Raw genomic sequence first — 23644 nt, 5'->3', positions numbered from 1 at the left:
TTCTATTTCTTTGATTGTACTTAGCTCCATGGAGAGCTAAACCCCTAGTGGGTATTCGGGTATTGTAAACCCTAGGATGTATTTGTTTCTTTGAACCTCTTTATTATGCTTTCAATAAATTGATGTTTATTGTGAGTTCCAACCTTGAATGCTTGATTGTATGAACATTTCCCCTAGAGTGACACTAGGGTTGAGAATTCTTATTGGTAACCTTGTGACTAAGTGACACACCACGAGCTTTAGACAAAGCTAGGTCGGAGAGGGTTGAGAGGGTGAGTCGAGAGATACAGGAGCGTCCCCTTTCCCCTCTGGTGTGATAGATTCTACCTCCGTTCCTCGAGTTCTTTGCGTCCATAATAGAGTGAATGGTCTAAGGGACGAACTTCCACTGGGGCTTAGTTGCGCGTGCAACGGAGTGAAGCGTTGAGGTGATCTTAGTATCTAGGGCTTCATTGTGGTTAGGGACCTTCCACCTGGACCAAAGGGTTAGGTCTATAATTAGGAAGAGATTTATCACTTGAAATCCCTAGAGCTCATTGCAACTCTATGCGAGTGCGAGGTGTTGAGATTCTTCGATTTCTCCTCCGGGACATGTATAGAGTTAGGCATAGTTGACCTTAGATTTGGGACTATGTAATTAAGGATTTCCACGACTCACCATTGCATTGATTAGGAAGCATAATAGAGGGTTCTTGCACTTGAAACAATTATCCTAGGTGGAGCATTATCCGGGTACCCCATCTTTATCGATTGCCTTACCCCCTTCTTTACTTTTGCTCTCTTACTTGTTGCTTTTACTATTGAGAATTGAATCATTATCAAACTCATCATCACTGATCTTTCAGATAGCTAAGAGTCGAATTAAGTATTTTTATTCCTTACTCCCTGTGGATTCGATACCTGCTCACCCGGGATTATTACTTCGACAAACCCGTGCACTTGCGGGATATACGCAAGGAGACCTTGTCACACACCACGAGCGTCAGACAAAGCTAGGTTGGAGAGGGTTGAGAGGGTGAGTCGAGAGGTACAAGAGCGTCCCTTTTCCCCTCCGACGTGATAGATTCTACCTCTGTTCCTCGAGTTCTTTGTGGCCATAATAGAGTGAATGTTGTAAGGGATGACTCTCCGCTGGGGCTTAGTTGCCCGTGTAACGGAGTGAAGCGTTGAGGTGATCTTAGTATCTAGGGCTTAATCGTGGTTAGGGACCTTCCACCTGGACCAAAGGGTTAGGTCTATAATTAGGAAGATATTTATCACTTGGAATCCCTAGAGCTCATTGCAACTCTATTCGAGTGCGAGGTTGAGAGGTTATCTAATCTTTCCTCCGACATGTATTGAGTTAGGCATAGTTGACCTTAGATTTGGGACGATGTATTTAAGGATTTCCACGACTCACCATTGCATTGATTAGGAAGCATAATAGAGGGTTCTTGCACTTGAAATAATTGTTCTAGGCGGAGCATTATCCGAATACCTCATCTTTATCGATTGCCTTACCTCCTCCTTTACTCGTGCTCTCTTACTTGTTGTTTTTACTTTTGAGAATGGAATCATTGCCACACTTATCACTACTGATCTTTCACATAGCTAAAAAGCAGATTAAGTGTTTTTATTCCCTACTCCCTGTGGATTCGATACCCGCTCATCCGGGATTATTACTTTGACAAACCAGTGTACTTGCGGGATATACGCAAGGGGAACTTGTTACTTCACAATCCGTTGGAACTTCACTCCCAAGGATTTAGCTCCATCCAATGCAACACTATGAGTCAGGGGAGTATTGTTTCAATTGCCCACTCCCACATGTGTTTTGAATTGTTATACTTATATTGTACTTGCATGTGTACATTGAGGGTAATGTACATCTTAAGTGTTGGGGGGGGAGGGGGGGACGGACTTCACATTGCATATGTCCTTTACATAAACTTTGATTGATATACATGCTCACGTAGCCAATGGCGGTTCACCTTAGTTGCAATATTTGTATTCTTGAGTTTAGGAGAATTTTTTAACATTGGATGTTCTCACGCTCTAGTTTCTACTTGAATTTCTATGAATTTTTGCCCGATTGACACTTGTTGCACCAATCGCTCATGAAACTCTTTTAGAAACTCAAGTTCAATGTTTAAGGAACTAATTAGTTTTGTTTCTTGTGCTATTTTAAAAAAAAAAGACATATTGTTTAGTTGTGCATTTCGGGTGGAAAGAGCTACCACCTATGAAGTATGAAGCTACTCTCATAAGTTGGATACTAGTTATGCCCTAATGAGAGAAAGAGCTATCTCATGGGATGAGTGAAAGTTACTACCCCGGTAGAAAGAGCTACCACCTTGAAAGTGTGAAAGCCACCTTAGCGGCCACTTCCGAAAGGGGTAAGTTAGAAGATGTGTGAATCTACTACCATCTTTCTGTTTTGTTACATCTTGTAGTTAAATAAGTCCCTTATACTTGGAACATAGAGGAATATACTTTGGGTTTACTTGAGTGAGTTTACACACACTTACATGATTTCGGGTTTGTTGTCCTTTTTATTCGAGTTTTTAGCTAGAGCATTGACCTTTTCGTAGTTAGTGTTGAAATTTCCCTTACTTGTAGAATGCTCTCCTTGCATATTTTAGAGAACCTAAGACCAAGCACTTTCAATGTTTCCTTTCTCTATACTTTAATGTTTTACTTTTGCTTGAAGACAAGCAAAAGCTTAAGTGTGGGGGAGTTTGATAAGTGCTTGTGTATTAGTAATATTAAGTATTCTTTTCTTATGATAAGTATTACTTTTATCAGGTTTTAGCGCTAATACATATGTATTTGTGATACTTTCATATAGGGTTGTGAAGCTAAGTATGAAAAAAAGAAGGCAAAGTAGATCATGAATGCACTATTTGTTGAAATCTCGGAGGGAACAAACGTGAAGACGCAAGTTGGACTCAAAAATACGTGAATGTGTGCCAACCTCCATGTATTCAAGCAACTACAATGAGTTGGAGGAGCACGAAGGAAATCATATTTGTGTATCCTGACTTATGCATTGATAACAAGATATCTACCAATGAGGCTTTTATTGAAGAAGCGACGTGATTTATGACATAAACGTGTGCCCGTTTATGTTGCCACGATAAAAAGTGTGTAATCTGAAGTATTTTGGCAGAGTACTGTAGCAGGTACTTTAGTAAAACACTGAAGCAATTTACTATAGCAGTTACTACTCACAGCCCGCAGAAAACCGAATTCCAGAGAATCCACAAGCCCCTGTGGATTCCCGATTTTAGCCCATATAAAGCTGTTTTTAGCCCGATTTGAGGTTCCTTCTTTCCATCTTTTCTCCATCTTTTGAGAGGCTTGCGGCTAGGGTTTGGAGAGGCATTGGCAAGGCTTTTGGAGTGGTTCTACGGCTTCAACACCGTGCTTCTCTTGAAAGAAGGTTATTAGGGGAGCTTTCGTCAGCATCGATCTGGCGAGGTGTGCCCTAGGTCGGATGATTGCTTCCCCGCAAGTGTACGGGATCGCCAAGTAATACCTCGTGTGAAGACACGAGGATCGTATTCCACGGGGCTAAGGATCTCCTATTACTCCTTCTCGAGCTATTATCTAGCCTAAGATCTTAAGTGATGGATTTTTATTCTACTAAAAGCAATTAAAACTAAAACAAGGTTATGAACAAATTAGAGAGAACAAGCAATGAGCAAGCAATAAAATCAATAAGATACAAAGGCCTATGGATGTGGATCCCCTTGAGGGGTTATCATGCAACATGGATGATGATCTAAAGATGCAAGGGTAAAATGGACCATGAGATTCCAAGATTAGAACAACCCCAATTTATCGGCGATTGAACCCTAATCCCATACAAACATAGATAGGAATTTCTTCCAAATCTACATTCCTACAATTGCATTAAGTACGAGGAAATCTCACTTAGGAATAAACCTACTCTTCGTCGGATTAAACCTACATGGAGGGCTACCAACCACCCAATTTCTTGGCGTGATGATATAAGTATCCCCTTCTAATCCATTCATGATCTAATACATGCGAGCAAGTTACATCTACATGCATCATTCATTTTAGAGCTACGGATTTCTCCTTAGTGTAGCACTTAGCATGAAAACAATGGATTAAATCTCAAAATTACCCAAGCATGGAATTAACAAGTTATCATCCAACATACATGATAAAACCCCCCAAGGTTCACCAACACCCGGTGGCCTTGGGGCTCTAGTGTGTCATCATCCCACAACAAGCAATACAAGCAAGCAAAACATGAAACAAAAGCATAAATGACACTGCCTAGATGAAATGGTGAAGGAGGAGGTGAAGAATGTGCCGACGACGCTTTCCCCGCCAAAGGAGTGCCAAATGACGCTTCCTCTAGCCGTGGGTCTCCTTCCTTCAAATCGTGGTAGATCTCCCCTTGAATGATGTTGCCTTCTTGCCTTGAGAATCTTGGACCTTGGGCTTGGATGATCTTCTAGCTTCCTTGCCCTTCTTCTCCTCCCCAAGGTCGCCCAAAAACTCCCCAAGTGTTCTCCCAAAGTCGGCCAAGAAAAGGGCCACCCAAAAATCCTCTTTTTGCCCTAAAAGTTGGTATTTATACCCCCGAGGCATACTGGGAGTCGTATGGGGGTCGATAGCACCCAAAAAAACCCTAGATTCGCGATCCATACGGGTGCATACGGGCCCCCATACTCGGTAGTATGGAAATCTGGGCGTATACACTCCAAAATCAATCTGCTGCTATCAGATACATGCCCCCATACTCGGGTAGTATGGGGTAGTATGAAAATTTCTCTTTTCTTCTCTTTTCGCCCAAATGATATCTTCTTGTTCTCCATGGCTTCCTTATGCCCTACAAAACAAATAGTAGATGATTAAGCATAAAACGGGTATCAAACCTCACAAAATACATGCAAAGTGAATATGATATATACATAAAAACATCTATATTTATACACTTATCAAATATCCCCACACTTAAGCGTTGCTTGTCCCCAAGCAAACAACTCATGAAAAACAAAGAGACTGAGAAGTAGCTAAATGCATTACCTCTGGCATCAAGTAAATATAAGACTCCATAAGCAATGGACAATAATACATAGATGTTGAGTCATAGTCAATAAGCATAATAAAAATATCCTGTCTCACCCCTTATATATCTGTGCCGTGTAAGTGAATCTTATATCTCATATGCCCCTGATCCGGTCTAGCCTATGGACTTCAATCAAGATGCACTCTAGATGCTAATCACTCCACTTACAAAAGAATACTAAGTCTTAAACTACTAAGTGCTACTTCAATGGCCAAGTAAGATCCTTCTAATTCTATAGCTTGAAACTAAATCCACTTTCTACTCAAAACCTTTGGTAGGTACTCAAAAAGATCACTAGGTTTTATTTTCATTTCATCATTTATTTCTTTTTTTTTTTCTCGAGTCCAACTAACATAGACTGCAAGAAAATCATTTTGAAATCTTTCTGGAGGGTGCACATGCTCGGTTAGGCACAAGAGCCACCCAACTACTCGATTACAGTCCACATAGACGCATTCATGCTTCAATAGCAGAGGAATACTGACATAGACTCATTTTTTTTTTCTTTTTTTTTTACATTCACCCTAGATCACATCTTCAGAGTACACTACATGCCACAAAATTAGGATTAGCTCAACAAGACTTAGAAGTTCTTAAGAGTCCATTGAAGGAAAGAACTTAGTGTTCTAAGGCCAAGTACTCAAAGTAGTGTGTTACTCATACAAGAGAGTTAGATAGTAGTCACATTGGCTGTTCCTAGGGCATCGACAAAAAATTCAGTGCACATGACAATACTAGGGGTAAAACAGGATTCAATAAAGCATAGAAACAAGTAACTCACATCAATCATTAGCCCAAGCTAAAAGAATCTTACAAGAATGAACAAAGCCATCATAGGTAACACTAGCATGGAAACAAAGTTATAATTTTAAATGTCATTGGTTTGACATGCAAAAAGGGGTTAATGTTGGTCCTCGTCATTGTCTTATTGAAATTAAACACAAATTAGCACTTCTTAGCAATGAACCATTTGCTTTAGCTGATCAAGCTCACCAAGTTTGTTATATTCCTTATCCTTCTAGTAAGAGAGATCGCCGTGATTGGTGGGTCATTTTCAAAACAAAGGCATGGAGTATATTCATGTTTCTACAAGGAAGACTCATGAAGAAAGTACAGCTGCTTTAGTTGATGACAATTATCAAGAAGATGAAATATGCATTTCTACATATGTTACTCCTTTAGAGGAACTTGAAAACTCAATTGTTCTTGCTAATGGTATATTTGAGGAGATAAATTCATTTGTTGAAGAAAAACAAGAAGCTAAAGATGAAGATGAAGATGAAAATGGCAATTAAGACGGGGATGATGAAAACAATGTGGATGAAGGAGATGATGGAGATGATGGAGATGAATATGAAGATGATGAAGAAAATGATTTTCATTACTCCAATGATAATTAAGAGCTTATAATGTAGTACTTGTCAAGGACATATATTTTTATATCAAGACTTATCTATGGTCTTTTATATAATTTACTTATTTTTCATGAAAAATTGTTAATCTCTCCATTTATTTCATGCACAAAATTTATCTTGCCTATGAAAGTTTTTTTTTTTGGTTCATTTTAAGTTTTTCACTAATGTACTCACTCAATATATATGTTTGCAATTTATCTAACATAATCACTAGCTTATAGGCTAAATGTATGTATTTTTGTTGTTCATGAATATTGTTTAATTTTGGTGTGTATTCTTTGGTTATTATGATAGTCACTAATGTATATATTTTTGTTGTTCATGAATATTGATTAGTTTTTGTGTGTATGTTTTGGTTATTATGGTAGTCGCTAATGTATCATCAATACGAATATTATTTAATTTTTATATTAATATGTAGCTAAAGATTTTCAATTTTAATTGGTCTTAACAATTAATGTTTTTTTATCAATAGTGATACAATGGTTAGACCCGAAGATCCCAAGACAAAAAATAAAGGTAAAGGTCAAACAATTGAAAGAAGCAACAATCGTCCTACAAGGAATTCTGCATATCGTCTACCTTTGAAAGTAACTTCCACTGTTCAGTCCACCATGGATTCATTTATGATGGCATCTTCTATTGGTAATCCAGGCAATCAAACATCAACAAATAATGATCCAACACTTGAAGTGCCATCTAATTTGTCGATTGAACCAAATAGTAAATGAGACATTGGAATTAGGTTCTGGTGGAATATCAACTGCAAGTGAAGATGTTGCAAGACAACATCAAACAAGGGTTCCTACTTTAGGAAGAATCGCTCCAGAAGATGCAAATAAAGAACATACTTTGACAATTCTTGGTGATAGGTAATTTGAAGAATTTTTTTGTATTTAATGTGATATATTCACAAGTGATTTCTTCTTTGGGTTTATTAACTATTTCTTTGTTTTTATACGTTTATTATTTAATGGCTAACTATAACTTGTTACAGTGATTTTTGCGGAGAAAGGGGTACCATCAACTATTGTTAAAATAATTAAAATCTATTTTACTGGGGTGTGGCCAACATGGAGAAAAATTCCAGATGATGTAAAAGAAGCTATGTGGAAGAAATTTGGGGTAACTATCAATTGTGTTTATCTTATCTTAACTTGCTTTACTTCCTTAAACTTTAAATATTATTTTTGTGGAAGTGACTTCTAATTTTAATGCACAATATTAGGAATATTTTAATTGGCCCTTACAAGAGGAACCTAATGTACGAAGAGTATGGGAAAAGACATGTAAGGAGCGATTGAAAGATACATTGAATTGTGAAAGAACAAAAGCTATGAAAGAAGCTGGTGTCACTAATATTGTTGATATTAAGAAGTGTAAAGGAATGAAAAGGCATTGGATGCCAACTGAAATTTTGGATGCTTTGATTGGAGTACAAAGAGTTAGCAAAACAAATCCAAGAAAGCATTGGCCAATCATTTAACTATAAAAGAAGGAAGTATCGCGAAACACACTAACGGTTCTTGTTCATTTCTTGCTACTCAAAAGCTAATGGTAGATAACTTTTTCACTTCACTCATGTCATGGATTTAATTTTGACAATTTGTTATACGCGCATTTGCAATAATAAAAGTATATGTATAGTCTAATTAAAAACATTTCTTATGTAGGAAGAAGAGCTTCAACGACCAATACAATATCCAGAATTATTTGAGAGAACTCATAAATGGTCAAAAGGAAGTGGTGATTTTGTAGATAATAATTCCAAAGTTGTTAGCGTTTGTTAATCATTAGTAATTCATTCCTTAAATTGTGAATTGTTACTTATATTGGTAAACTTAAATCAATTAATTTTTTTGTATGTTTCTCACTTGTTATAGGATAAATATCAATATGCATTATCAGAAAAATATGGTGATAATACTTCTGATCGTCCTGAGTTTGATCCAGAAGCATGGGCGTCATCAATTGGAGTAAAGATAGTTACACGCACGCATGTATATGGGTTTGGCACCATGGTCAATTCTAAAGCATTATTTGATGCTACTTGTAGTGCAGCTGCATGCACAACTAACTCAGTTTGTGGTCCTTCTACTAGTACTCCACATATGGATGTTTCTCTTAATGATGATAGAATTATGAGTTTAGAGCATAAGCTTGTGAAGAATGCTGTAGGTGACATAAGCAACTTAAAAAATCAATTTCAGATTATGATGAGTTTCATGATGGAAAAATTTGGATCAAATATTCCTCCACCAAGTAAATGATTTTAGGTATAAATTTGATCTTACTCCTCTTAAGTTTTAGTGTTTTACTTATAAATTTCTACTTGCAATTGAATTTGACGGATTTTAAAATTTCATGATTTTCATAGAGGAAGATATTGGGGCAAGAAGAGAGCAACAAAAAAACTCAAGGTAATTAAATGTACCTTCATATATTAGTTTTACTTTGTTTGTTGTTTACAATTGTATTTCTATAGCAATTTTATTTGATGGATTTTCATTTTTTATGATTCTTAATAAAGAAAGACAATGACCAAGAAGAGGGAACAAAGAAAATCAAGGTAATTCAATGTATGTTCATGATGGCTTCTTATTTCACTTTGTTTGTTGGTGACAATCGTATTGATGGATTAGAGAATTGTTGATGATGGATTTTGGGTTGTGATAGAATGTTGGATCATTTGTATGGATTATTTGTATTTTTGGTATGAATTGAATTTTGGATCATTTGTATGGATTAATTGTATTTTTGGTATGATTCAAATGATTGACTGTGGATACTTGATGAGATAATTTTTTTATGGATCATTTGTATTATTCATATTTGTATGGGTAATGTGCATAAATTGTGTAGGTTGTGTGAAAAACAAATTTGGTACTCATCAGCTATGATAATCAATAACGTAAAATTGTGAGATATTACGTTCAAAATAACAAATGATAATGAAATTCATTAAATGGAAAAAATAGCACGAAGGTGGTGGGTGGTGGATGTCTCCTGTTAGTACTTATGAAAAACAACAACAAAATTCATTATGCTGCAAACTCCAGATCTCTAACGCTATCCCGAAAAGGTTCTTACGCACTATGAAGTACCTAGGCAAAGGCATGCAAGGGATGTTTACAGGTAAGGCTTTGTTATCAGCATTATTCTAAGATACTACGGGTATCAGGCATGCAAGGCCTTTACAGGTCAGAGGCTTGTTATCAGCTTTATTATAAGATACTACAGGTATCATCACTTTGCTAATGTTTTGGAGAATCTCATCTTCAATCAACATAATATTTCTTAATATTCCAAGCATCAAGTCCATCTAGCATGACACATTGTTTTGTTCTTGGAAACTATCAAACGCATTTTCTCAATCGAAACAATGTGTTGTCATGGTGCATCTTCTTTCACATCACAATGTTTTCTTTGATATGCCAGCCCTCAAACTTGATGTTGCAATTGGTTCCATGTTCATTTGCAATAGTTTATGCATATCAAATGTATGGGAAAAATATGGCTCATTGCAAATTAAGCGCAAATTTGTCCTCATCAGCATGATATATCATTATTCAGAAAAACTAGGTTGCACTAAGTTTGTCAGACAACGATGCATGAGGTATATGTTCTTACCGTTGATCTTTGTCTATGTGTCTATGTAGGGGATTGACGCCAAGGCTGGCAATGTATGTGTCACAAGGAGCCATTTTCTTTGCATCATATGAGTTTCTCAAAGCTCTTTTCTCTTTGGAAGCTCGACGTAATGCATCACCTGTTCGAGAAATTAGGAACATACAAGACGATAATTCTGAACTGCAAAGCACGCAAAAGTTACCTGCATAACAATCACAATCACTCAGAGTAGAGCTGAATCCTCCTTAGGTAATAAAGCTTTTCAAGGTTGCTCGGCATGTTGTCTTGAAGACGACAAAAACTTTCATTGAGAAACTTGAAACCTTGAAATTTTCCCAACAAAATTTCTCACTATTATCAATTAGCCATCTTTACATACCATTTGCAACTTATAATTCCATATTATTCATTGTATAATCCTATCTTCTTGATTAGAAGCAAAATGAGAAATTTTTTTTGTTCTAGTGTGTTATTCTTGCATAAACCAATAATCCCATAGCAATTAACCTACTAAATATTGAAATGAATAAACAAGTTCATGCTAATTTGTTTTCATTATTATTCAAAGATAATTTGAACTATCATTCAAATAAATAAATAAATAATTCAAATCTCCTTGAAGGCAACAACAAATCATTCATTCAGGCATAACAACAAACACCAGCAAGGCATGTAGTTATTGTTTTAGGCATAACAACAAACACCTGCAAGGCATGAAGAAGAGCACATCAACTGTTGCAAATCTCCTTCAACCTATGAGCAACCTTCTCATCAATAGAATACTGAAGAAGAGTATGAAGAATAGAAGAGCTTATCAGGACCATTGTTGTCTTCACAAACTAAAGGATGAAGAGAAGAAAAGGAGTAACCTTGTTGAGGACCCAGGTGGTGTGTGTGTAGGCGCGGCGGAAGAGTTCATCAAGGGAGGTGGAATCATCGACTTCTCGGTAGTTGACGAAGTTCTCTCTCGCGTACTTGGAGTAGTATGGCCTCGTCTCCGCCGGCAGCCGCCGCACCAGCCTCAGCACAGCGCGGTACGCGCGCGCAGCTCTCTCCATGTTTCAACTCCACACGCAGCCTAATTTGCTTTTTAAAAGAAAATTTACCTTTATACCCCTAGAAATTGTTTTATTTATTTATTTATTTATTTTATTTAATAAATAAAAATGAATCATGTTTCATCGCGGCGGACACTATGAAGTACTAACGTAAGCTCTACCACAGTGCTTTCACCCTATGCAAGTTGAGACTCGAACTCATCTATTTAATGGAATAGAAATACATTACGTAAAAACCTAATTTGTAACTTTTACTTTATACAAGCTGAGACTCGAACCTATGTATTTAAGGGGATATGAATACATTACGCAAAAACTCAATTTGTAACCTTAACAAATCCATTTATTTAGCGGGATATGAATACATTATGCAAAAACTCAATTTGTAATCTTCGACCTATACAAGCTGAGACTTGAACTTATTTAATTAGTAAGACACGAATAAATTACGCAAAACCCTAATTTATAGCTTTTGCCCTATGTAGTATTCAGAGAGATACAAATATATTAGGTAAAAACTCAATCTAAAAAGATTTAATATGAATAGATCAAATGGTCATCGGTGGGATTTGGGTTAATATGGTATAATGAGAATCATAACTATTTGGAAATTTTCACTTTATGCAATTGTAAATTTAATCTGTTACCTTTGTACTTCTCAATCAAATCAAACTCAATGCACAACTTTTAGATTCCATTTGTTTGCATATATCAACGATAAATTTTTTTTCCCATGGATTAACTTTCTTTTACGGTTGAGATATATTGCTTTGTAAAATTTAAATATAAAATAAGATAAAAAATTATTTGCATGCACTACCATATGCGCACAGAAAAATATATTATCAATTATATAAATAATAATTTTTTATAATAATAAATTTTCTTTAATTTCTTGCCATCTTTGCTAATGTTAAATTTTGTTTAGATATAATTAGGGACAGAACCAGGACTTATTGATGGGAGAGGGCTGAGGGCAAAATGTCAAAAAAATATTTCAGTCAACATAACAATTGTATTCGATACAAAATAGTGTGATATTGTGACATTTAATTAAAACAATCACAAAAAACATAAAGCGTTTATCTATCCACGCTTGAGCTAGAACTGCTATCTCGTGCGACGTCGCTACTCAAAAGAAGGTAGACTCAATACGACAAGTTTGCATTTTTGACATTGTAGAATCGCCTCATTGTCAATAGTGGCAAAAACCTCTTTCTCAATATAGACAATCATGCTATCGTTCATCCACTGTCCTCCCATTTTGTTGCTGAGTCGGTTTTACAATATTCATCACCGAAAATGCCTCTCAGCAAATGAGTGTCACGTAGCGCAAACCAATGCCAACTCAATAAGGCGATAAACAAGTGGAAAAATAGTACATTTTCCAGTATCAACCATCTTCATAGCAAAATCTCCCAAGTCCCCGACATTTGCAAAATCATCATCATGTCGCACATCATAAATGAAAGTAGCAAGTTGATCCTCAAGCATTATATGTTCAGTCACCGAGAAGTCTTCAGGATACATCTTTGCAAGACAAAGTAGCTTATGGATGTTGAATTTAGAAAATGAGTCTCTAGGATCAAGGCATGATACCAAAAGAAGTAACTCCGTGCTAGCTTCAGGAAAGCGGTTGAGCATTTCTTGAGAAATCAAATCAATAACCTAACATTGAAATAATGATAAAATAGAGAGAAAATATTAATAAAAAGAATAAATTAATGAGATTTATAAAACTATAATAAATACAAAAAATAATTACCTCACAAAAAATCTCTACACGATAATGGTGAAAATGAGTAATGAATTGTCTTTCCCGCCTAGAACGACCACGAATTAGCATATTATCCTCCATATTAAAGCACATCAATTGAGTTCCCCTTACAAAAAGAGTAGCTTCTCCCAAAAAACTCCTCTCATCCCTGCCTCCCTAAAATGTTGAAGATGAGCTTTCACCACTTCAATCAATCGCATGGCTTGAACAATATTTTGGTTCTTTTGATGTAAGGCAAGTGACAACTCATTTGTCATCCCCAATAAACGCCTTATCAAGTACATCACAAATACAAACTGGTAATTCTCCATTTTTGTCAATCAAACTTCCCACTATACCTCTATTATTACTAGAAGCTCCATCATCATGCACATTTTGGAGTACCTCTAAAAATTGAGGGTCCACATAGAAATTAGTCGAAAGAATTGTAGTGTAATACGATCCCCAACGAGTATCCCCTAGTCGTGCTAAACTGGATTCTTGAATTTTTCCTTTACCACTGACTATCTCTACTTTCTCCAATTGCTTCAACCAATCTATCATGATGATGTTGCCGAAGTTGATCTCTCCTTTTGCATGATGCTCCGGTGGTATTAACAATCATATTAACATAGTGGAAAAAATCACTCATAATTCGATTCTCTTTGCAGACGGCAACAACCACTAATTGTAGTTGGTGAACAAAACAATGTACATATCTTGCATATGGATTTTCTTCTAAAATAAGTGCTTTCAAACCATTGAATTCACCTCGCATATTTGAAAGCCACATCATATCCTTGCCCTCTTAACCTCGAAAAGAGACAACTTGTGTTTAGCAAATAAACAATCAATGACATTCTTTAAAGAAATTGCAGAGGTATCGGGGCACATGAACCAATGCAAGGAATCGCTCTATCACATGTCCATTTCTTATTTTACATATCGCAGAAAACAACTCCCATTTTGTTGCTTTTCTTGAAAGCATCTCGGGCTTCATCAATCATAAGAGAAAAATAATTATCCCCAATATTATCAACAATAACACATGTAATCTCCGTTGCACAAGCATTTGCCAACTCCTTTTGAAATTTTTTGGGAAGTCGATTGATTGTTTCCAAGGGCATTTTTGATTGACTATCTTCCAAACCTCTTCATTTCGTAGAAGCTATACCAATCAAGCAACTCAAGAAAAATTGCCTTTGTTTAGTGAGTTTGAAGACTCATCATTTTTCAAGGAAAGGTAAACCTTGCTTCAATAGAAAACGAGTCACATCTAAAAATCGCACATCAAAGCGAATACGATATGCAACTTCCATCTCATGTGAATATGCAACCAACTGGTGTGACACACATTGTCTTTGACTTTGGAATCCTTGAAATTGCACTCTCCCAATATCAAAGTCTTCAATTGGTTTTCGTAATCCGGGATCACTAACAATGTCGTTGTCATTAAAATTTGTATTAATGTTCTTCTCGCTTGATTTAGAGTCCAATGGTACTTTAAGAGTATTTGATGACTCTACACTCCTTGGTCGTTTGATCAAAAATTTGTCCATGATCTATAAATAAATAAGTAAAAAAAAATCTTTAATTATAGACTATAAAAAATAACAAACAAAATATTAAAGGTGCTAACATTACACATTTACACTACAAACTACCAAGATCATTAGAAGAATCAAACACACAAAATTGCTTGAACATGGTAGTGATAACATTCATGCATCTAAATGATTGAATTTGTCTTATGAAACCAATTTTGTTATGTCATTGTATCCTTTGGTATAGACGTATAGTCATATTGAATCCAATTTATTATGTGTTAATGAATATTTATGATTCTATGAAGTATGAATATAGAAACCTTTGGTATAGCTAGTCTTATTGAAACCTATTTTGTTATGCATTTTTGCTATATAGATTTAACACTAAACATTATTTAGTTATACACTTATACATTTATACATAATGATACATATTAATATTTGATATTTGATATTTTTCAACATTTTAACTCATTAAAGCATTTAATCAAACACATTGTAGAGCATATTTATAAAAATGAAGTTGATCATTCATGTTCTATTTATTTCACCCACAAATTTTATACATTCATTCTCATTCTCAATAAGAAGTAATACATGATCGGATGATCCAATAATTATACCAATAAATAATCTAATATACTCACTAGTCACTCCAAGACTTCAAGTCTCCAACCAACTTACCAAGTAACTCTTCAAAGTTCAAATATGTAAATATGTTTGCATGATTACATGTAACTTGGCCCAAACCCAAAGAACACAGGCTACTGGGCTGGCCCGTAAGCCACAACCCACTAGTCACAAGTCACAAGTCACAACCTATAGCTTTGAGTCAATAAGTTAGTTGGAGTCAATAAGCCCAACTGCCCAATCTTTTGAGTCAATAAGTCAAATTGCTTTTCTCCTCCCACAAGTCCTATCAGGCCAGCAACTTCAACCTCAAGACTTCATGACTGGCATCCGTTCATAACTTCATGGTTGGCCAAACTCCCAAGACCCAAGAGATGAGAGCTTGAGGAGGAGGAATCAAAATATCAAATCACTCGACACTCGAGCCGAGGAGCGGAGCTGCGGAGAAGGGGCTGCTGGCCGGGTCGAGGGGGGCTAGTTCTGTGCGCCGGTGCTGAAAGGGGGTTGAAGTCCCTGCTAGCCCCCTTTTTGTTCCGTACCTGGATATAATGAATAAAATAAATTCAATTTTTTTTAAAGAATATAAATGTGTTATATGCTTACATTTTTTTCCATGATTTTCTTATTTTGATTTGTAAATATATTTATTTATATTCTTGTTGCATTTATAGATTTAAATAAAAAAATTTAAGATTATAAGGTTTTTTTTCGTGAAGTAATTCATGATTTAAGCCGCAAACCCAAGGCTAACTACAGTTGTGGTTTATATAATATATTTTTGATTGAAAAAAATCAACTGAATCCAGCAATTGCAAATATTATTATTATTATTATTATTATTATTATTATTATTTTCATTTTAGATAAATATAGACAGCCTTTCAGTAATTACATGAATTTTAAAAGTTTTGACAAATTTTAAAAAATTAAATATAAACGTCATATATATATATCCATACAATGCTCATCCCCATCAAGAAATCAATGATAATATTCTTTTCACCAATAGCCAGTAAATTGATGATTTGACAGGTGAACTTGAGCTAACCAAGTCTTTTTAATCAAAACTCTACACCGCCACATATACATATATATATACACACACTAATAAAATAAATAGAGGCCAAACCGCCTTTGGTCTAGAGCAATTAGCCCGCTGCCAAAAATTTGATTTGCAAGACCTCCATTGCCAAGGTTTATGTTAAATGCAACACAGTGATAGCAACGGGTCCTTAACAATCGATGTGGATTAGCAGCCCAAACTCACGTCGGCCATATAAAAATCTGGGGTGTACCATTATTACCACTTGTGCGGACACCCTTAATTATATACACATTTGTCGCATTCATCAAAAATACATTAAAAATAAAATAAAATAAATAGACATTAGAATTCATTAAAACAAATTATAAAAATAAGAAAAAAAAATCATAAAATAGAAAATAACACACAAAATAGTCTAAACTAATAAAAGTATTTAAGAGTCAAAACACACCAAAATAGATGAAAAAACACAATCGAAATTCCTATGAAAACAATTGTCATAAAAAATCATCTGTATATAGCAACTCCAAAAAAATAAAAATAAAAATAAAAGATAAGAGTTAGAAGCTAGTCAAATATGTGTTACTCTTGTTTGAAAATCAAGGTCAATTTCTCTAGTTTTTGTTTCTTTCACGCCAGGGCATCTGCAGCAAGATCAGTAACACCACACATACACAGGATAGGATGTTGCTAATAATAAACCACATGAATGAGTTCCATATAGCATACATACAAACATTACATATGTGACTCATGGTCCACCAAAAAAGCACAAAAGATAATATTCTCTTCAAAAACTGGAATATAAAAACATAGACTAAATATAAATATGGTCCCTTATTCATTATCATCCATCATTTCATTCTTCCAAGCATCTTCAATGGTGTCATTCTCATGTCTGTCCTACACCAAATACTATCTTGTCTTACTTCTCTCACTCCAATCATGTTCTTTCTATTCTCTTTCCCTTCATCTTAAAAACACCAAAACAGAGTTCTTAGCTTTTGTAAGTCTCTCTAAGGCCATTTCTTCTTCTCACCATGGAAAGATTTCCACCTTTCTATGAAGAAGAAGATGATGATGATGAACATCATCTTCATCATCAACTACAACAAGAGCAACATGGTTTGCTGTCATGTTGGGGAAAGCTCAAGCATGTGTTTCCATGGAGGAAACTAAGAAGGCATGTGAGAAGAAGACATAGTAGAGTTCCAGTTAAACGTGGGAGCTTTAAGTATGACCCTTTGAGTTATGCTCAGAACTTTGATGATGGAGGGAAGGATGAAGATGAAGAGAACTTATCCCGAGGCTTTTCTTCAAGATTTGTGGCTCTTAATGCTAGTACTTCAATCAAACAAAGTGGTGGAGGTTAGTTGGAGCTGATCTTATCATTAATATACAGTAATGGCCTAAATGATCCTGGTCAAGTTAGCTCTGTTTTCATAAAAATCTAATTATTATATTTCATTTGTGAAGTCAATTCCATCAATCACTGATATGTTTTTAATCTCTCATGTTCTGGTTAAATTTAAATTATTGTTGTTCATTTGGAAAGGCAAATTTAATAAGTTCATTTGTCATAGTTTTTTTTTTAATCAATCTGTAAGTTTTCATTCAGATTAAAAGAACTCACCCTAATGTTGCTTCTATTGATATTAATCTAATTTTTATTAGTAGAGCATTTATCTCTATTCATGGTCATTATAACTGGTAAAGAGATTTACCAGATAATACTTTTATGTTTATAATAATAGTCATTAGATGCATCAAAGACTAAGGACCCTGACTTTGTTTATGACTAAAGCTAAAATCTAATGTTGAGCTAAGAATATATAAATGAGGATTGGCCTATAGTGCCTCCAAAATCAATTACTTGGCTCAACATTCTGCTGACTATGAGATGTTAATGATGACCATCAAAGATGACCTTAATTACAATTTAATTAACACCCTTTATGGCAACAACTAATAAACTTATTGGGACATGTGAAATAATAAATCTAAGAGAAGTGATCTCTACAAATTGGATTAACATTGAGAATTAATTGGGCAAGCAAATAGACTCTCATACACTTGATAGAATGAAAAACAGAAGTTCAAGTTGATCTTTATAAAAACTGGTGTTTATAGTGCCTCCAAAGAAACACAAGGTTACATATAGTGGATCTCTGCAAAGCATGTGGTCCATAGCCTAATGTCAATCATTTTCAACCAATCTCTACAGCTAAACTAATTTATAGTCTATGGGAACATAATACTAACTCACTACATCAATGGATATAGTTATTTGGTTTTCAAATTTCATTATAATTTTACATGTAAGCAAATTTTTTATATTGTCCTCTATCATTCAATTCATGATGAATATACAATTTCTATCTTTAAAAATGAATTGAAACTATCAAAATTTTGTACTTCAATTAGAATTTATGCAAAGTGCAAAAATTTTTGTGTTTTTAGTTGAGGTTGCTTATAATATAACAAATTCATGAGCTACTCAAGTCTGGTAAGCTCCAGGTAGATTTCACATGTGCAAATTAATCTAAAACCAAGCTTAAGCATGGGTTGGCTCTATATTGCACTATAAAAACAAAAATACATAATTTGCATCCTTGTTTCCATACAGACATGAATCTTCATTGGAGTTTTTCAGTAGGATATTCAACAGGATATTCAAGGATCAATTCTAAAAGCCCTAAACAAAGCAATCTGAAAACACAAGAATGTGTTAAAAATTAAGAAATTATGGAGTCAAAATTATTAACAGATCAATCTGAAGTAAATAAAAATGGCTTGCCTGAGGTTTTGAGGCATGTGCTGTGCCGTCCTTTATTCAATCATACCTTCTCTGTGCAAAGGGAAAACCGTAAGAAAGAAGTCGCATGGAGCTTTAATCTATCAGATAAAATCACATGAATATCTTTTCAGTAAATAATCAATGGAAATCTTTCTTCCCCTATTAAAGTTGGGCACCAACAAGATAAACTACAGCCATGCAACTTTTCAACCTTCTCTTACTTTTTCAAAAATCATTCACCAACAATACCAAAAACTTGTAAAACATGATGTATAGCTCAAACAGCTCGAAGACTCAAACTTTAAATTTAGCATAATGCATTAGCATGGTTTTTCCATGACACACCATATGAAATCCAGCTTTTAAGAAAGTTGAAGAAGACTCAAAAATAAAATAAAATAAAATAAAAATGAAAAGCAATTTGCTTAAGAGGGGAATTGTTAGTTTGATGCAGTTATGCAAAACGTCTGTGAACTCAGCCATATATATTCCAGTGCTAGTAGAAATTTTCATAACACTGTACATAACCACATACTTGTGGTTTCTATTATCTTAAATTAATATGGTTTATCTATATTTCTTAATAATAAAAAATTTGTATAACATTACAAACTCTACCACACAAGGATTTCCTATCATTAGTCAAATGTTTTAGCATGCCAGTTCAATTTTTTTTCATTACTAGAGGATACATAATTTGACAAAGAGAAAGCTCTTTGAAAATAGATTGACACATGACATGTATGCTGTTTCAAATGATTAGAAATAATTGTTTTACTACAATTATACCCAACACGACACTCGTTAAAGTTTCTAACCAGATTGGCAAAGATAGAATGAATTCCTATCATGATTTGCTTAGGACGTACCACATGCTACAAATTAAACATTATAACTTGTGCTTAATTATACACCTAAAAAAGTAAAAAGGACTGAAGAATGTTCAAGATCAGCACTAGCAAAGGATGATGCATCCTACCAGTTATCCAATATGTGATAAAAGATATATTAGTAAATTGAACATTACCTTGCATCATTTTCACGAAACATCCTATTTTGTGGTATTGCTTCAAGCATTTCCTTGCATGAACCCAATGAGAAACAACCTCTCGATGAAGAGAGGAGCACAACCTGCATATAATATAATTTTGATTCCTGAGGCATCGGGTAGATAACCACGCTAGCCGCTAGCTCCTCCCTTCAGTGTTGTTCCAAGTCTAGAACTCTTCTTTGACAAACACAAAAGTATTTTCCTGTTTAATATTAGTTAACATATGAAATAAAGTCCAAATCTAACTCTTAAGTTTTCCACTATCAGTCACATCTTGGCAAAGTAGGCTTGCATTATGGCAGTACAAGGACCCAACAAAATACAGAGTTGCAATCAGCAGGAAATTGCCAAAGTTTGTCAGATTTATATAAAAGGCTATAGAGTGCAGGCTCTTCTAAAGAAATTTTTGCCTGAAATAAATAAGAAAAATTAATAAACAAGATCTCCATGAAACAACATCAAATAATTACCTACTAGATAGCAATAGAAGAGAGCAAGTTGGCATTGCAAATATGGCATCTTGCTACATTTTTGAATCAGGTTTGGTTCCATAAATATCACTATTGCAGAGCTCCAGGTCTAACTTTGGTGAGTCAACTTCCTCCAGCAAGAGGTCAGGCCAATTATTTGGACCTGCAACATCCTCAAGTTTGAAGATATCAGTGTCACCTCCATCAGGCCATCCATTATCTGGTAAACAAGGAAGTTTTGCTGCCGAAAGTACGTTGTGACCACTAAATGAGATGAATTCTTCCCAGGACGGGTCAAGAAATAAATGGTCGTCTATAAGGCCTGCTCCACCCGTACCATCAATATTTACTGATCCTGAGCATGCACCAACAGCACTTGAATAGCTGATACTTACTCCATGGGTAGATGGCGATCCCTGGGATGACCTAAAGTTGGAAACATCATCTTTGCTGGAAGCATTATAAGATAAAGAGCTTTGGTTCTGGATAGGCTTCAGGCAACTGTCCCTCTCTTTGTTTGACTTCTTATATCTGTTCAGTGAAGAATATATCACACAGAGACCCACCTAAGAGAGAGACCAAATGTTAGGGGAAAAAAACCAAGAGAATGAATATACTATGTTTTCCTTATTTCCTTACATTTTGGCAATTAGGAAGGGTGTATTCCTTCATGATCCATTTAGACCTCACAACCCCCCTTTTCCCGAAGGTAATAACTTAATGTTTGCACGCATCCAACCGGATTTCCCACTTTATCATCGATCCTACGCCTGGCATCTGTAGCTTTCCAGTGACCATCTGGGGTGCTGCGATCCCTGCAACGAAGCCCCTTTCTAAATTTGATAGGGGTGAAACAAAATAACCTCCCATCCCCATCATCTGGGCAAAAATTAGCTGTCAAACAGGGTGCAAATTAGTTATCATCAAATGTAAGGGAATAAGTTAGCACAAAAACATTATCTGCAAAACATGACATATATAAATGGGATCCTAGCTATTAACCATTCATATCAGCATAGTGTTCCAGAGAAATTTTGCCTATTTTAAATCGAAATAGTTCTTCCACTTCATCTCATGGAGTTCAGGATTCTGGGTTTTAAATTGATACGTACATATACATACGCAACAAACAGAAATTGTTAGTCCCAACTGCCAGGGGTCGGCTGCAAGAGTCATTTTCTTCCAAGTTGCTTTATCAAGGGCCAAAAGATTAGATAAACCAAGCTCTACATATCACTGTGTAAAGTTTTAGCTTAGGTCTACCTTTCCCTCAACACTTTTTAGCTTTGTCATGGCCAAAGACAAGACCAGATGAGAAAAGAGGAGGATCACCATGTTAGGTAGGTGACAACCCGTGGTTAAACCTTTGTCAAAAGGCTATAAACATAATATATACATATGTATATATATATATATATATAGAGAGAGAGAGAGTGAGTATTCAGGCAATGAGATAGTCTCTTCCACCCAACCATTCCAAATATTAGAGTTTGAATTTTCCTAGTCATGGTTCCCTTGTCAAACATGCAGTTTGATAGGTAACGATGAACTTGCCCTAGGCCAAGAAGAGAGCTGCAATGATTAAAAATTGTTCTTTTTCTGTTTGACTTCCCTGTTACTAAGTGCCATACTGAAATAAAAATTGGTTTACCTAATAATCATGCCATAGTAAAGAACACTTGTTCTGCAAACCCCAGTATAAACATAAAAAGGATGCCGAAAACCAAAAGCACAAGCAACTCACCAGCTCCAAACAAGCCCATAGCACTCAGAATTAATGTTCAAGTACAACTCATCAAAAATACATAATAACAAAGATTAAATGATAAACTTCAGATCAAGACCTTAAAAGCTATAAAAAAGCAAAACACAAAATCCCATATGCAAAGATAGCAAGTAAAGCACTAAGATTTAATGGTTTTTATATCTCAGCACAAAGATAAAAGATTTACAAAGAAGGCATAGCAAAATTGGACCAAAGCATCATTCCAACATACAAATTTAACGCAAGCTTAAATTGGAGTTCACTATTTCCATTGATTATTTGATTCCCAACAAAAAAACTAAAGGAAAAGATAAAAATGTTGCTCAAATTGGATCAGATTTGAGAAAAAAAAAAAAAGGGGAATCAAATGGAATGCACGCACCAGACAAAAGATCAGGGCTGGAGGCATAAGCATCAATGTCGTCTTTGATCAAACCCTGGCCAGGATCCGGGCATCCGTTGACCTTGTCGGAGAGGTACTGAATGAGCTCGAACTCGTTGGGATCGAAACGACAACCACGAGGAAGCCTCATCGTTGGGATTGCTGGTGGTTCTTGTGCCTTGGAGAGATTGGTTGTAGTTGTAAGTAGAGATCCCTAGTGATGCTCTCCTCTGGGCTCCCACTCCGATGAGGAGAGGGAGAGACTCCATGGAAGTCAAGAAAAGGAAAGAAACTAGAAAGAAGAAAAACAAAGCCGGGCCGACGCGCGAGGAAACGCGGTTGAGAATAACAAAACGAACATTGAGAGAGAGTGTCCGACCAAACTCAGGGTGTGTTTGTTTGACCGGATGTAAAACTACATGTAATTAAAATTATAGTTTATCAACGAATGGATTCATCATTCACCGCTCCACCCACCTCCGCCTTATATTTCATTTATTATTATTATTATTATTATTTGATATAATTTCTGAACAATCCTCTATTTTTCTAATTTGGTATATTTATCAACTGGACCGCCGATGGACCGGTGGCCAGTCACCAGGGGCCGGCTAGACCATCGATGGACCGCTGATGGACTGGTGGCCTGTCGCCGGAAGCCGGCCGGACCGGTTCGATTGCCAAAGTCCGGCCATACCATCAATGGACCGGTAACTAGTTGTTGATAAAAAAAAAAAGAGCGAGAGACTATTTACAATGAAAAAATATTCCAATTTTAGTGGAATATTTTTTTATGACATAATACATATATTATGCCATAATTTTATACTCTGAAATAGTCCCCAAACAGTCAATATGGCATAATTATTAGAAAATGTTAAATTATAATATATTTTACGGATTATGCTATAATTTTGACCTATCCAAACAGACCCTAAATTATAATATTTTGATCATTTACAATTTTCATATGGTTAGTAGAGGGACTAAAAAGTTACAATTTAAAGTGAGA

The 23644-nt window shown here is 35.4% G+C and overlaps 3 protein-coding genes across 3 annotated transcripts; all 3 read right to left on the bottom strand.

The window, feature by feature from the left end:
- Window positions 1-10684: 10684 nt before the first annotated feature.
- Window positions 10685-11195, bottom strand: LOC120280259 (LYR motif-containing protein At3g19508-like). The gene is made up of 2 exons (XM_039287038.1): window positions 11001-11195; window positions 10685-10913 (listed from the first exon to the last, which is right to left on the bottom strand). Exons 1-2 carry the CDS (start codon window positions 11187-11189, stop codon window positions 10860-10862), a joined length of 243 nt encoding a protein of 80 aa, XP_039142972.1. The 5' UTR covers window positions 11190-11195; the 3' UTR covers window positions 10685-10859.
- Window positions 11196-18971: 7776 nt separating this feature from the next.
- On the bottom strand, window positions 18972-23027 carry LOC120269925. The gene is made up of 4 exons (XM_039276899.1): window positions 22633-23027; window positions 21125-21379; window positions 19992-21051; window positions 18972-19015 (listed from the first exon to the last, which is right to left on the bottom strand). Exons 2-3 carry the CDS (start codon window positions 21155-21157, stop codon window positions 20539-20541), a joined length of 546 nt encoding a protein of 181 aa, XP_039132833.1. The 5' UTR covers window positions 21158-21379; window positions 22633-23027; the 3' UTR covers window positions 18972-19015; window positions 19992-20538.
- LOC120274655 (NAC domain-containing protein 96-like) lies at window positions 21165-22783 on the bottom strand. Its single transcript, XM_039281189.1, has 2 exons — window positions 22633-22783; window positions 21165-21379 (listed from the first exon to the last, which is right to left on the bottom strand). Exons 1-2 carry the CDS (start codon window positions 22781-22783, stop codon window positions 21165-21167), a joined length of 366 nt encoding a protein of 121 aa, XP_039137123.1.
- Window positions 23028-23644: the final 617 nt, after the last annotated feature.

The sequence above is a fragment of the Dioscorea cayenensis genome, chromosome 2 (assembly GCF_009730915.1).
Source record: "Dioscorea cayenensis subsp. rotundata cultivar TDr96_F1 chromosome 2, TDr96_F1_v2_PseudoChromosome.rev07_lg8_w22 25.fasta, whole genome shotgun sequence".
In the NCBI taxonomy this organism is placed as follows: domain Eukaryota; kingdom Viridiplantae; phylum Streptophyta; class Magnoliopsida; order Dioscoreales; family Dioscoreaceae; genus Dioscorea; species Dioscorea cayenensis.
This window is presented reverse-complemented; position numbering and strand designations above follow the sequence as displayed.

Coding starts and splice junctions, on each gene's coding strand:
- LOC120280259 (XM_039287038.1), bottom strand. CDS start 11,189: ATGGAGAGAGCTGCGCGCGCGTACCGCGCTGTGCTGAGGCTGGTGCGG. Junction 10,914..11,000: donor CCACCTGGGTCCTCAACAAG/GTTACTCCTTTT, acceptor ACTCTTCTTCAG/TATTCTATTGATGAGAAGGT.
- LOC120274655 (XM_039281189.1), bottom strand. CDS start 22,783: ATGAGGCTTCCTCGTGGTTGTCGTTTCGATCCCAACGAGTTCGAGCTC. Junction 21,380..22,632: donor CAGCCCTGATCTTTTGTCTG/GTGCGTGCATTC, acceptor CCTGTTTGACAG/CTAATTTTTGCCCAGATGAT.
- LOC120269925 (XM_039276899.1), bottom strand. CDS start 21,157: ATGAAGGAATACACCCTTCCTAATTGCCAAAAT. Junction 21,052..21,124: donor CCCTTCCTAATTGCCAAAAT/GTAAGGAAATAA, acceptor TCTCTCTCTTAG/GTGGGTCTCTGTGTGATATA.